At 47.6% G+C, this 13596-nt stretch overlaps 2 protein-coding genes across 3 annotated transcripts; one reads left to right on the forward strand and one right to left on the reverse strand.

The window, feature by feature from the left end:
- The first annotated feature begins 1761 nt into the window (after positions 1 to 1761).
- DPH7 (diphthamide biosynthesis 7) lies at positions 1762 to 10930 on the forward strand. Of its 2 annotated transcripts, none has more exons than XM_069772125.1 (9): positions 1762 to 2013; positions 2555 to 2691; positions 3133 to 3220; positions 3979 to 4073; positions 5744 to 5910; positions 6427 to 6499; positions 7361 to 7426; positions 7630 to 7802; positions 8876 to 10930. In XM_069772125.1, the coding sequence occupies exons 1-9, from the start codon at positions 1876 to 1878 to the stop codon at positions 9496 to 9498; spliced, it is 1560 nt and encodes a 519-aa protein (XP_069628226.1). In that variant the 5' UTR covers positions 1762 to 1875; the 3' UTR covers positions 9499 to 10930. The 2 variants fall into 2 exon arrangements, with proteins under 2 accessions (XP_069628226.1, XP_069628227.1); XM_069772126.1 differs by having other exon boundaries at positions 1768 to 1908.
- A 1140-nt stretch (positions 10931 to 12070) lies between these two features.
- Positions 12071 to 13509, reverse strand: MRPL41 (mitochondrial ribosomal protein L41). Its single transcript, XM_009926649.2, has one exon. It carries the CDS (start codon positions 13408 to 13410, stop codon positions 13003 to 13005), a length of 408 nt encoding a protein of 135 aa, XP_009924951.2. The 5' UTR covers positions 13411 to 13509; the 3' UTR covers positions 12071 to 13002.
- Positions 13510 to 13596: the final 87 nt, after the last annotated feature.

The following is a 13596-nucleotide window of genomic DNA, read 5'->3' on the forward strand; positions in this document are numbered from 1 at the left end:
AGATGAAAGAATAAGATTTGGCAGGTGAAATGTGAAAAAAAGCAAACAGAAAAAAACAAACCCCAAAATCATGCAAAGGAAAATGGAATATGAAGAACATTCAAGTCATAAAACTGGCACAAATTTGAAAAAATCAGGAGCAGGGAGACTGCCAGAGTCAGCAGATGTGATGCACAGTAAAAGGAAGGTCTGACCTGAGGATAAAGTCCCAGCGGGGGGGGGGAAGAGTTGTTTGCTGTGAAAGAGCTAGGGGGGTTCATACAGGAATACTTCCACATGGGGAGCTCAACAGAGAATCTGTTTAGAACTGAAGTGCTTTTAGGAGAGATTAAAGTTCAGATGAAATGAGCAGTAACAAGTTGCCAGGACGGTGCCACCTATGGCTTCTAAGGGAGCTCAGGGATGAATAAACCTAGCTATGAGCTGGGATAGTAATCCCTCCCTCAGTACCCATGGCAAATGTGACAACAGCTTCTGAAATGAGTCTCAGGGCAGATGTGGCAAACTACAGCCAGGTGAACGCAGCACTTGCACTTAACAAATTGATAGATGCTATGATGCAGCATCAGTGGGTAAATTTTGGGGAAGAGTCAATACAGTTTTTGTACAGGGATGTCATGCTTCAAAACTATTGGAATTGTTCTAATGGCATCAACAAGCAGGGGATAAAAGGGATTTTGTTGGTAGTCTGCTTGAAGTTCCAAAATGCACTTGATCATGACTTTGCTCAAGGTGCTTAAGGAAGAAAAGCTGCTATGGGAAAAGGGGGGATGTCAACACATGGACAAACAACAGTTTAAAATACAAAAAATGGAAGAGTTGGAGTTTTTTTGGGGGTGGAGGGAAGTCAACAGTTGGCTAGCCAATATGTGAAATAATTGGGAAGAAGTAATGAATTGGGAAGGTGATAACATCCACTGGTGAGGTTATTCAGTGTAATAATAATATAAGGCTGAGTGAAGAATTGCAGGAGGATCTTATGAGACAGACTGGTAGATGGAATTTGGTGTCAATAAACATAGTGTTGCTTGTGGGAAAACATCAGAAGATGAGCCCTTCGCTGACTAGTTTCATTCGGCAATGAGACATTTTGGTTGTGAAACAATCGTGCAGAAATTTCTGCTTAGGGAACAGCAGCACACCAGGCTCAAGGAAAGGAGGGGAGAGCAGAGACCAGCTCCACGGCATAAATGGGCTGTGTGCTGCGTCCCGAGTGCGCAGTTCTCACCCTCCCGTCTTGGAAAGGACTGGGAGGAAAGGGGACTGCTCAGGGCAGGGAACGGGATCCCTCCGTGGTCCAGAACAGCTTCTGCGAAGGCACAGCTACATCAACCACGTCTACTCTGGAAGAGGGCTGAGTGACAGGGATATGAGGAAGGTCTTTAAGAGTGGCAGAGGGAGGATGCCAAGGGAATACTGATGCCGATTTTCTCTCTAATGAGCAGCTGCTGGTTAAAACTGAGCAGCAGTCCTTCACCTGCCACCCGTTTGAGCTGCAGAGCCCTTTCCTCGGGACGTGGTGGGTGCTAGAAGACTGCCTGGAAGGAGCTTGGACGAGTTAAAGGAAAAACCCTCATCCGAGGGCGGTTAAGAACGAAGCTCGGCACCTTCTCGAGCTGCCTGTGCCAGCAAGCCCGGCTTGGGCCGCCGGGCTCCTCTTCCAGGCTGGGCAGCGGCGCAGCCCGGGGAGCGGCCGGGCTCGGCGGGGCCGGGCGGGGGCAGCACCGCCGGCGGAGCCCGGGCCGGGCCGGGCCGAGCCGGGCCCGGCCCGGCCCGCCCCTGACCGGGAAGCAGACGCGCGGCGGTTCCGCTGCGCGGCGGCGCGGCGTCCCCGGAGCCGTCCCGCCGCCCCGCGCAGGATGAGCCCGCCCTGAGATGGCGGCGCCGTGCCGGACGCGGACGCTGCAGGTGGTGGACACGGAGTTCAGCGCGGACGCAGTAGAGTGGTGCCCGGTGGAGGGCTGGCACAGCATCCTGGCCTGCGGCACCTACCACCTCCGACCGCCCGCCGCGGTGAGCCCGACCGCCCGGCGCCGCAGCGGGGCTCGCTTCCCCCCCCCCCCCTTCCGGCCGCCTCAGCCACCGCGGCCGGGCCCGGCGGGTCTTTCCCGCCCTTCGCGGGCCACCTCGCCCGGGCCCGGTGGTCTCCTCGGCCGCCTCAGTCGGGCCCGGGGGTGGCTTCCTGCCCTTCGCGGGCCAGCTCAGCCGCCACCGGTCGCCTCAGCGCCGCCTCGGGTGCCCCCCCCGGCTGCCTCAGCCCTGCGCCCGGACCCGGTCCTGTCAGTCCCCACGCTGTGGGGCCGTGCCTCGTCGCAGCTGGGTTGGCTTGAGGTGGCCGCAGCCACCGTGTGGGGCTGAGTGGGCCCTGCCGGTGAGTGTGGCTGCCTCTGAGGGAGCTGTGGCAGCTTGAATCCCTCAAGGGAGGGCCTCTTGAAGCCGGAGCCGTCTGCCCTGCTGCTGCCGGCCGCTCCCGGCAAGATCTCGGGTGGGGAGAGGTCTGGGGGAGGTAGCATTGCTGCTAAGCCTACTCTTTTCTTTCCAATTTTTGGTGTAGACTGACTCCCGAGGAAGCAATGGGGCTTGTGACCGGACTGGGCGCCTCTACCTGTATCACTACAATGAGGAGCAACCTTACATCCCGCTGACGGAAATCCAGAGGATTGACACTGCTGCCATCCTGGACATCAAATGGTAATGCTGGCCTGTCGAGGCTTGGAGCTCACAATAGTGTGGTCTGCCCCTCTGGGATCCTGTTTTAGCTGTTGGTATGGCAGCAACAGTAATATTTACTAACTAAACTGCCCCATGCTTCTTGGAGGGAAGCATCCTCCAGTTTGTTCCAGTGCGCAAAGGCTGTGCTCATTTCTGTTATGCTTTTCTGGTTATTTATGAATATTTGTCAGTGACTGTGGACATCTTTTGTTTATTTAATAATATATAGTAGATTTCCCCTATACACAATCCCCTCCAGGCAGGTTTTTGGGAACTCGAGGAGCCTTAGGTTTTCTTCATAAGATTTTTTTGGTCGAGTACCTTCTCCTTGTGCGTCCTGGAATAAAAGTTATGACTTTGCTCTCCTCCTTAAATACAAGAAAGGTGGGCATTGAAGACTTGCTTAACTTGATCTTTTAGGTGCCACATTCCCGTTGCAGAACATCCCATGGTTGGCATTGCAAACTCAACAGGCGCCGTGGAGTTTTGCCACCTGACTGGCAGCGAGGTAGGTGGCTGTAACACCTGCTGCTGTTGAAGCTGTGTTTAACCCAGATTTAATACATCTCTGGATTACTAGCAGTGTTCAGAGACATGTAGGAAAGCTGTATGGTTTTCCTGGCTTTCTCAGTATACCTGGCTTTTTAAACACTTTTTCTTTTGTCCTCTGATAACGTTTCTCATAAATCCCACAAATTTGTTCATGGCACCAGAGAAACTGGCTGGGCTTTACCCACCTGCAGAGTGTGGGAGATGAGAGGCATGAGGGGACCAGAAGCAAACCCTGGAAACTGTCACTTGAGAATAAATATGGACTAACTGGTAAAGACAGCAGAAGATGCAAAGTTGTTAAAAACAGGGAAGACTTCTGGAGAGAGGTTTCTTTCCTTTGGTGAGAGAAGGGTGTATTCAGTAGAACCATTCCCACAAAGCAAAGAAAGCAGAAGCCAGTCTGTAAGGGAATTCAACAATTAGGTCATCACTTTTTCTGCACTTCATCACCTGGTGAGAGGAAGTGAAGTTTAAGGTGGATTTAGTGGGAGATGGGTGGCAGAAGCGTGACAATCCTGTGTATGCATATGTTTGCCCTTCAGCTAGTACTAAGCAATTGTATGTTGCTGTGGGATGTTTCATCTCTTCTGTAGTGTGGGACCCTAATATGCTCATCAGTCTCTGGGAAACACCTGCTGTAGGAGTAAGTGGTAAAAGTGGTGTTGTATACCTGCTCTCTCCCCAGTCTTAACCCACACCTTTTCTTTCTAGTAGAAGAACAGCTGCATGTTGGAGCCATGCTTCCGGGTTGATCTCGGTGCACAGCGTCTGGCCTTGTCTTTAGACTGGTCCACAGGACGAGAGCAATGGTGAGGATGGAGAGATAAAGGCTGGTACTGGAGGTCATTGTGCGTGTGACAGCTTCCAGGCATAAGCTGAGGACTTTGATGAATGAACATTTGGCGGCTTTTTGTGAAGTAACTTAAGACTTTCTTGGTCCCAGTTGTCTCCCTGCACCTTCTCTAGAAGTTACTATTTCCAGAGCAAGGGTGACAGGGGAACAAGAAGACATACTGTGGCCACTGTAACAGAGACTAAACCAACAACAAATCTGAGGTTGTGCTATGGTGAATGGCGGCAGGTGAGCCAGGGACATGTCTTCTGTTCCCCTTGCTAAAAGGAAAGATCAGAATGGGATGCAGATGGATCCACTGGTTCCAACTCTGCTTTTAGAATGGCTGAAATTTTAGTGTGAATTTCTGCTTAAGAACTGCTAATAATAGCACTTGTAGGAAGTTTAAACGTGGGTTAGTGAGAAACGGGAGAGAATTGGTTTGGAAGTGGCTCCTTCCTCTCTCAAATGCTCATACATTTGATTTCACAAATGGCATTACTGCATGAAATAACATGAATTACCTGTACCTTGAAAGAGGTAGGTTATATATTTTCTGTAAGTTAAGTACAAACCAGAAAGTGGTGCCTTTGGTGTGAGAGTGGAAACTGAGGGGATCAGGCAGTCATATGCTTAATGCTGTAGGGCAAATATTTAGTAGCTTTTGCTAATTAAAGCTGTTTCTGTGCATGCTGTTTAATGAATAAGTAGAATTCCTTGTTCTACTTTCTTCTTCCTTACATTCCTTCTTCCCCTTGTCTCTGCCTTTAAAGATAAATGATCATTGCCATGACGTAAAGTCCCTTTAAAGCCTGTCACTGTTGTCACTTGAGAGATAAATAACGCCATGTAGAAGCTGAATGTGCAGCCTTCACAACTCTGTAGGAAGGGGGTGACCCCATATCTCTTCTGTGGAAATTTGGGAGATTCAGTATGGTTAAGTAACTAGCATACAGTGTAGAAATGGAAAGAAGCCCCGAGCCACCAAATCAGTACCTACAATTGCAGATAACCAAACAGAAAGTACCTAGTTCATGTCAGGGAATGTCAGAAAATCTGTGGACTGTGAGCTGTAGAACTTTTGCCAGTGCTCCAAGTACATTGTGTCCAGAAACTGCAACTGTACTGTGCCACAGGAAGAGAGCAGGAAAGGTCAGGATCAGCCAGCACTTCAGATGTCAGTGATAGCAGGGAATTTCTTCATACTCTGGAAGAGCAAAGAGACTCTAAGAGGTCCTTGTCAGTCTGACTTGGAGTAGAAAAAAATCTGTCTTCACATGGAATTTGTTTATTGATGTAATATCAAGCATGTGAGAAGGCACGTTCTGCATGTAGGAGAAAGAAAGACCCAAGGCTGGTTTTCTTTCACGTGAGTGTGAGCGGTTTGCTCCCCCTGTGAGATCAGGGAATGGGGATCATTGATGTAGATGATTTTAAGATGGGATGGGCTGAAGCTGAAAAGAACTGTATAAATGTGTGCATTCCTTCCACTGTACTACCAGTTTCTATCAATGTTTAGTTGAATCAAACATATATAGTATTATGTTACGTTATCTGTCTATGCTTTGGCTGCCATTTTTTACTGTAACAACTTCTTAGGACACAAGTTTCAGTAATTTCTAATGTTTTCTCTGTATTCCACCATAGTGGATGTCCTTTGAGAGTAATCAGCAGCGATTCAGAGGGGAAGCTGAATCTTTTCTCCATAGATGAATCTGCTCCTTCTGTGCATGTCCTGAACCAGTGGGAAGCTCACAAATTTGAGGCCTGGATTGCTGCTTTTAATTACTGGGATACTGATATTGTGTATTCAGGTCTGTAAGGCCTGGGAATCTCATCTGGGGGTGTTGGGGAGGGGGGACCTTGTTAGGGATATGTGTTCCTTGGGATTTTACTTTCCAGGGTTGGGTATGCTGCTTGCATCACACCTCTTGAAAGAGTTGGGGCCTCTGTTAGGGGGAAAAGGCTTCTTGATTGTGGGAAGTGGTTAGAGTTAATTAGGAGAAGCTGTGCCTTTTAAACTGTAGTTCAGCTGGCTATTGCTAAAAAAGATTATAATCTCTTGCAGTGTGCAGAAGAGAGCCAGAGAGCTTCTAGAGTCCAGTCTTTTTATCTTCTAATTTTTTTTGCTTGGCAAAGTGAGGGTATTGTTAATGTATCTCTCTTCTGTGGTGATGAGTACTGTGAGCCTCAAATGTTTGGCATGTCCGTTAAATGCTGTGAGATCCTACGGCTGAAAAGCATCAGCCTGGTGTTAACTGTGTTGCCTCAGTGCCCTGCAGCGGTCATTTGGATGGTGCTTAGGGTAACAATGTTTTGTCTTTGTGCAGGAGGAGACGACAGCCTGCTGAAGGGCTGGGACACCAGGTGTAGTCCAGAGGCTCCTGTCTTCACCAGCAGGAGGTAAGCAAGCTGTGTCTGCAGCTGGACCCTACAGCTATTGTGTATGAACATATGGTGCTACAGTGTCCCTTCCCAAGCCATGGAATTCAGAAATGTGCAGTGACAGTGGAGTCCTGTTTCTGCCTCCCTTGGGAAATGGAGACATCTGTTAGTTTTTTTCATCAGAACAACTTCAGGTTGAAACTTTCTTCTTCATGTCCTTCAACATAATAAACCAACTGCTCACTTCCACCATGAAGATGGTGGTAGCTTCTTTCTAAAAGAAGGATCCTGATTTACACTTCTATTTTGGGAATTTGTGTGTGTGTTAAATTTGGATATCTTATTATGGAATGTTTTTTAGGAAATACTTTGTTCTCCACTGTTCACTCATTTGAAGTAATCTCTTTTTTCTGATGGCATAACCTATCTTTTAGAATATGATGAAAACAATATACACAGCTCTCCAGTGAAATTTTATATGTAACCTTAAAATACACTGGGGATTATTGCTATGGAAATATTAATGTTGGGAATAACGTCTCCTGGGAATGAAGTTGTTTTGCTGAAATTCGTACAGGCTCTGAACAGCAGTTTATGGTGCAAATATTACTAGGAAGTATTTGTGCTAAGAGACTGTGTGAGTAGAAGTTTTGCCCTGGAAAGGGAGGAAGAAAAAAGTTGTTTTGCCCTGTTGGACTGTGTAGATGGAACTCTGCTTGTGTGTTTCACTGGACTAAAATTTGAGTTTACCTTACTCTCCTTTCCTGAGACACCTTGATGCAGTAATGTGGACCCTAAATCCTTGAAATTCAAGGAAGAATCCCTTCTCAAATCATACATTGCTGTCTCTTCCCTCTGCTGTATGTTCCTCTTTTGCAGACACTCAATGGGAGTGTGCAGCATTCAGTGCAGTCCCCACCGCGAGAATCTTCTGGCTACTGGCAGGTAAATCCCTTCTAGCTGCTCTTCACTAGTGTGACCAGCCTCCTCTGTTATTTTGAATGTGCTGCTACTGCTGCTCAAGGTGCAGTCTCTTCAGACATTCAGTGTGGTGAAGAGCATGTGATCTTTCCAAATTTTCTTCTGTACTTGTTGCACTGAATCAGCTTTGCTGCTTGCCTGCATATTTATTTGTAATATGTCTCCAGCTATGACGAGCATGTGCTGTTGTGGGACACCAGGAACATAAAGCAGCCGCTGGCAGACACCCACGTTGAAGGTGGAGTTTGGAGGTTGAAGTGGCACCCAACCTGTGATTTTGTGCTGTTAGCAGCCTGCATGCAGAGTGGATTCAAAATTCTTGACTGCCGCGGAAGCATAGGTGAGTGTTCAGAGGAACAGAGATGTTCTTGTGTTCCTCTGCTGCTCTCCTTTCCTACCTCCAGATTAATGGGGGAACTCCAGCTCTGAGCTAGCTAGAAAGATCTAGATGTTGTTAATAGCCGTAGACTTTTATTCCAACTTGAGGTAACTCTGCCAGCTTTCCCAGGCTTATCCTCACTCTTGGCCTGATAGGTTGTGCAAAGGCGCTGTCATTATTTATGTGTAAATCTCTCGTAACTTCTCTTCATGGGAAGAAAGCCTGTTTTGGTGTGAAGGCATTACCTGTTGACATGACCATTCTGGTTTGTATTCATCTTGATGGTTCAAAGAGGTTCTTCTGAGTGTCAGATGGTGCTTTACTGTCAGCAGAAGTTACTGACCTGTGATGAATTGGTTATTGCCTCAGAAAGGAAGTGCTGTGCAGTCCGGTTAATCTAGAGTAACATGAACAAGCTCCCCATGTGAATCAGAAGGTATTTACATGATTAAAAGCTGTTTGCATTTACATTACAAATACAATCTTGCATAAAATGGTTGCCTTCCTGGGTTTCTCCAGGCCTTGGGCAGACCCACAGCTTGTGAAATGAGGGTAACATTTCTCCTGTGTAGGGAAGGGAGGAACTTGATGTCCATTTAATATCAGAGTAAGCATTTGACTCTGAAGGCTCATGGGAAGAACACATCTGTAATTTATTTATAACCAGAACCTGGTCTGGCAATCTCACCAGCTGTATTTATGGCTCAGTGGGGATTGCTGTGATCTGTCTTGTCTTTCTTGACCCTTTTTAGGTATTTTGAATAACGAGGCTCTTACACCTCATGCCCATTAAACCCTCTTCTCCTGTCTGCTTACCGAACCATGGAAAATCAAAGCTAATGAGAGGTGGCTGAAAAATTGCCAGGAGAGGCAGTACCTCATTTCTCCTAGAATGCTTAACCATGTTGTGAAGGTGGCAATAACCAGGGAACTCTTCCTGTAGGACATAGCCAATGCCAGAATGGCTTCTGATCAGTCTGCAACAAACCATTTCACAACTTGATTTCTGCTTTTTTTTTTTTTTTTTTTTAAAGCGGAAAACATGGAGGAATGTATCATCCTGTCATCCTATGTCTTGCACAATTCCTTGGCCTACGGGGCTGACTGGTCAAGGCTCTGTCCGAGGGATTCCTTGACTGCAACACAGGACTCTGCTGCTGCGTGGCTGTCTTTGGAGGAGCTTGTGGGAAGGTCAGAGGAAGGTGACGAGAGACTGAATTTGCAGGTCCAAAACCTGAAGATAATATATGAGTCTCCTACAGCTACTTTTGATGTCATACTAGATGAGGAGATTGAAGGCCCTGCCTTGCCGCTCAAAGCAGAGGGGGGTCCTAAGCTGTCTGGGGATCCTGACCTGGTTAGGGGCCCTGATTTAAAGGGGAGTTTAGATTTGGCTGGGGGTCCTGACCGAGGGGGAGATCCTGAGTCAAACAGGGGTTCTGACTCAGGAGCTAAGAGACCCAACGGAATGGGCCTGGACAGAAGCGGTGATTCAACCAGGTCTCTAGACAGCCCGAAAGAAATGAGCATTGTAGCAACTTGTTCTTTCTATGACAATATTCTCCATGTCTGGAAGTGGGAGATGAGCCTGGTGACGCCTTTGGAGATGCCAAGTACTAGATCTCCATCTGAAAGAACAGTTGAAAGTTTGCATTGACCAGTCCCAAGGGAGAGGGGTAGGAAAACTCCTGGACTGAGAGCGACATCTGAGCTTATGCCCTGTCTAATTTCTGTTGCTTTTCCAGTTTTATTGTTGAGCTTCTGAGTCTTTTAAGGCCAATACTGATGGGATTACTGGTATTGTATTTTCAGCGCTGAGGAAAGCCTTTGCTTTGAGGTGTGTGGTCAAGCACAGACACGTTTATTTAGTTTTCCCTTAATGTACACGTTCAAAGTAGGACAGCCCTCCTCTCAAAGGCTGCTTGTTTGTACCTTATATTTGAATCCCTTCAAGGCTGGTTTGCATTTGTACAATTGGTCTGTTAAGCCCGTTCTCCTTCCATCACAAACCAAAATTGTCTGCGCTGCTACATGTAGACAAACACAGCGTGTGGTCAGAGGTTTCCCTGAATGTCTCAGAAAAGCCCATGAGCAGGGGCTTAGCTGTGTGTGTAGCTTGCTGTGTGAGCTGTAAACTAGTAAGTACCTTGAGAAGATGCTCAAAGACAGTGCAGATACTGACAGTGCAATGTGCTTATAGTCATCTTTAGTAGGGAGAAATTCTTTATTAGAAGGAAATCCAGACTGGCTGGTATGACAGACAGCAGTTCAGCGACAGGAAGCTTTGTTCTGAGCAGGGCCTTGGAAGGATTATTGTGTACCTGCACAGCCTAGTTTTACATCAGACTCATCACCTGGTTGCAATCTCCCTTTATCACTCTCCAAGCTAAGCACAACCTGGTTTAGCATAAATTGTGTAGCAAGCCCTGCTCTGTTTTAGTGCCACACTTAACCACGCCCCATAGCCTCTTGGTATCAGACTCATGTTTTCTGCTCTCCATAGCGAGACGTACATTTAGGTCCAAAGTCAAGATCTTTCAGATTTGTAAAGGTGAACAGCTTTAAGATCAAAACATCCAAAAAGCATAAGCAGTGTTTCCTGACATCTTTTAGGTTCAAAATAAGTAAGTACAGAAACCAAAATCTTAACAACATTGCCCTAACTACCTCCAGGAATGGCTGCAGAATTTCTCATGGTTGCTCCATTAGCTTTCTTTTTTCACTGTGAAATATCAGCAAAAGACCGTTTCTGGAACACTTTCTCTATTATCTTCCTAGAAACAAAAAACCAGCTTAAACTTCTAGCTTGCATGGTTTCTCTTTGAGGGTCCTAAAGAATTAGTTGTCTGGAGGGAAAGAAACACCAGCAACAGGTATCTATCTATCTGTAACAGTGCTGCATCTAAAACGAGGTACAGCAGGTAAGAATTTTACTGCTTTGAAACTCCTTTTTCAAGGGTGAATGTGTATTTTAGAAAACTTTCTTGAGCACTGTTACATGAAGATTAGTATTGTGAACCAGAGCTTTTGTTAAAAAAAACAAACCACCCTATTTTTGGATGTTTCTAAAATAAAATCAATATAAGTGATTTATTTTTCTTAGTCATTTTGATTTTAAAAAGTCCTTCCCAGTTAGTCCTTGTGATGGCTCCATCTTTTTGAGGGTGTTTGGTGGTGGTGTTGAATGTTCTTTGGGAGTCAGAGTAGACAATCCAGTTCCCTCACGCCTCGGTAAGAACACCAAAGGTGTATCCCTGTAGCAACGTGGCTTTTGACTGTGACTCTGTCTTAAAAGGCTGTAATGCTTTTTTTTATTTCCGTGTGAGATTAAGAGGAAACAGCCTGAGGTCAGTGAAGCTGGAGTGGTGTCACAGAACATGACCAGATTGGGGCACTCGATTTATGCATTATGCTAGTCCTTGCTTTGCCCTGAGAAATGAGGAGTCTCTTATTATAATCTGCCTTCATGTAAGGAAGGTAAGGCAGGTGACTTGTTCAAGACCAAGCTGGTATTGGCATCAAAGGGTACAGGATCTCCTGCTCTCCAGCCTTGCATTCACCTGTCCTCCACCCCCCTCCAACTGACTGCAAGGAGTTGTCCTTTCTGGAAAGCATGAGGTGGAGCCTAAGAATGTGACACCTCTGAAAGGAAGGGGTGAAGCACCACCTCTGCCCTGACAGCAACAGTGTCCAGAGCTGAAGGCAGAAAACAACTGCTTGCGTATAACCATTATTCTGATGAGCTGAAAAATAAGTGAAGAATGCCGGTCAGGCTTAATTAATCGGAAAAACTGCACCTTCCCTCACCCGCCCTACAGATGTGACTCTCACACCCTCGGTGCCAGTGTGCTAATAGCTCCTCTTCCATTTGTGGTTACATGGGGCTGCAACACTAAGGAGCGGAGGCCAGTGCAGCATCCCCTCCCTGCCATCACAGCCCTACCCAGCCCTGAAAATATGTCTTTTTTAACAACACTTTAAGGGTTTATCTGTCAGTCTTCATTACAGACTGGATGCTTACAGAAAACACAGTAAACATGCTTCCTTTCTCCAAAAGTGAACACTTTTGTTGCAATTTAATTCTCTAATTCTTAAGCTTCGTGGTTCTTTGTATTTAGAAAACCTCACAGAACTCTTCCCCCCCCCCCCCCCAAGTGCCTCTTGGGAGGGCTACGCTCTGCAGACACGACTGTCAGGCAGAAGAATTATTTTCTCAAAAACCATGGCACTTGTGTGTCAGAGAAAACATTTTATTTCCAACGACTTACAACATTTGGAATTTAGCAGTTTCTACTTTAAACAGTTGCACAGGACCATCTACGGAAGTGTCACTTGTATCCATTTAATTTGATGAACAGCAAGACACTGCTCTTCTAGGAATGTGTCCAAAAATAACAATCCAATTTAAACAGTTACCTTGTCACTTCAAGCAGCTGCACTAAGGAACAGATGTTAAATGTACCTATTAACTGTATTTTGACTTACTCTGAAAGAAAGTAGCTTTAAGGCTTGGGGAAGTCTGGAGAAATTGTGGCATTCAACACAAGCTACAGTTCTCGGAGAGTTCAGGGTATGGACTTGGTTTTGCCCGTTGGCGGTCTCACTCCCGGTTTAGCGGAACACTTCACTGGGGTTGGGGGTAAATCTGTCAGCGTGTTCCCTCTTTGACTGCGGCTGCAGGTCCGTGCACGTGGCGGTAGTGCTCTGATGAGGGGACGCTGTTCGGCTTGCAGTGGCCTGCTCTCCGCAGCCGGGAGACTCCAGAGTCTCCCAAGGAGGTAAGACATGCCCTCCTTTGTTCCCAAATGACAGGAATTCCTTCCCAGAAGGAAGGAATGATGTTTTAGCGACCCGGAGAGAAACTGCCTCCTGATAATTAGCTGCGCCTGGTCAATCAGTTCTTCTCAAGAGCAGGGTGCCTGCAGGCTTACACCACACGGCTACAAGCGCGGTGCAAGATACAAGTAACACTTTCCTTAGTCACGAGTGGGCAATTAACCGCCAATTTCCCTACGGCAATTTAAATCAAACATTGCAGAAAGACGTAAATGGAAGGATTTGCTTTTCATTGCCAGCGACAGAAACCGTCCCGCGTTTGCTGGCGCAGGCCGCATCTCACACAGTGGTGATGCGTGGCCCTGGGAGCCCTGCTGTTTGCTCCCTACCGCACGTAGTTCTTGGGGAAGAGCTGGAAGAGCTTGCCCTCCTGTGTCGGCTCGAAGCCGTACTTCTCCAAGTTGTTGGGGTCAAAAGTGCCCTCCTTCACGTCCTTCTCGATGCGGGGAGCCACCACCTCGGTGAAGAGCTGCTTGGCTGTCATAGGCAGCTCGGAGCCCTCGGGGGCACGGTACGAGACGTAGGGCTTGAGCTTGAAGCCCTCCAGGTCGGGGACGACGAACTCGGGCACCATCTCCTTGATGAGGATGAACTTCTTGCTGGAGGTGAGCACGCCCAGCTTCTTGGCCCCTCGGCCTCTGTTGTAGCTCCGGGGGCCGCGCTTGCTGGTGAACGGGGACATGCGGTCGGCGCCCCGCACCAGCCCGCGGGCCAGCTCGGTCAGCAGCCCCATGCCGGGAACCCGCGGCCTCCTGAAGGCTCGGCGAAGCCGGGACCGCGCCGGCGGCCACCCCGCCGAGCTCCGCCGCGCCCCACCGGTGTTGGCCTCCGCACACGCCAACACCGCCCGCTCCCATTGGCCGAAAGGCACCGGCCAATCCCTATCGTAACCTGTGAAGGACGCGGGCCATTCGGCGCG

Source organism: Haliaeetus albicilla, chromosome 26, assembly GCF_947461875.1.
Source record: "Haliaeetus albicilla chromosome 26, bHalAlb1.1, whole genome shotgun sequence".
NCBI lineage: Eukaryota > Metazoa > Chordata > Aves > Accipitriformes > Accipitridae > Haliaeetus > Haliaeetus albicilla.

What these genes read in the sequence shown, in the direction of transcription:
- DPH7 (XM_069772125.1), top strand. Translation starts at nt 1,876, where the DNA reads ATGGCGGCGCCGTGCCGGACGCGGACGCTGCAGGTGGTGGACACGGAG. An exon ending in GCCATCCTGGACATCAAATG is followed by an intron (nt 2,692 to 3,132) that starts GTAATGCTGGCC and finishes TTGATCTTTTAG; the next exon opens with GTGCCACATTCCCGTTGCAG. An exon ending in AATCTTCTGGCTACTGGCAG is followed by an intron (nt 7,427 to 7,629) that starts GTAAATCCCTTC and finishes ATATGTCTCCAG; the next exon opens with CTATGACGAGCATGTGCTGT.
- MRPL41 (XM_009926649.2), bottom strand. Translation starts at nt 13,410, where the DNA reads ATGGGGCTGCTGACCGAGCTGGCCCGCGGGCTGGTGCGGGGCGCCGAC.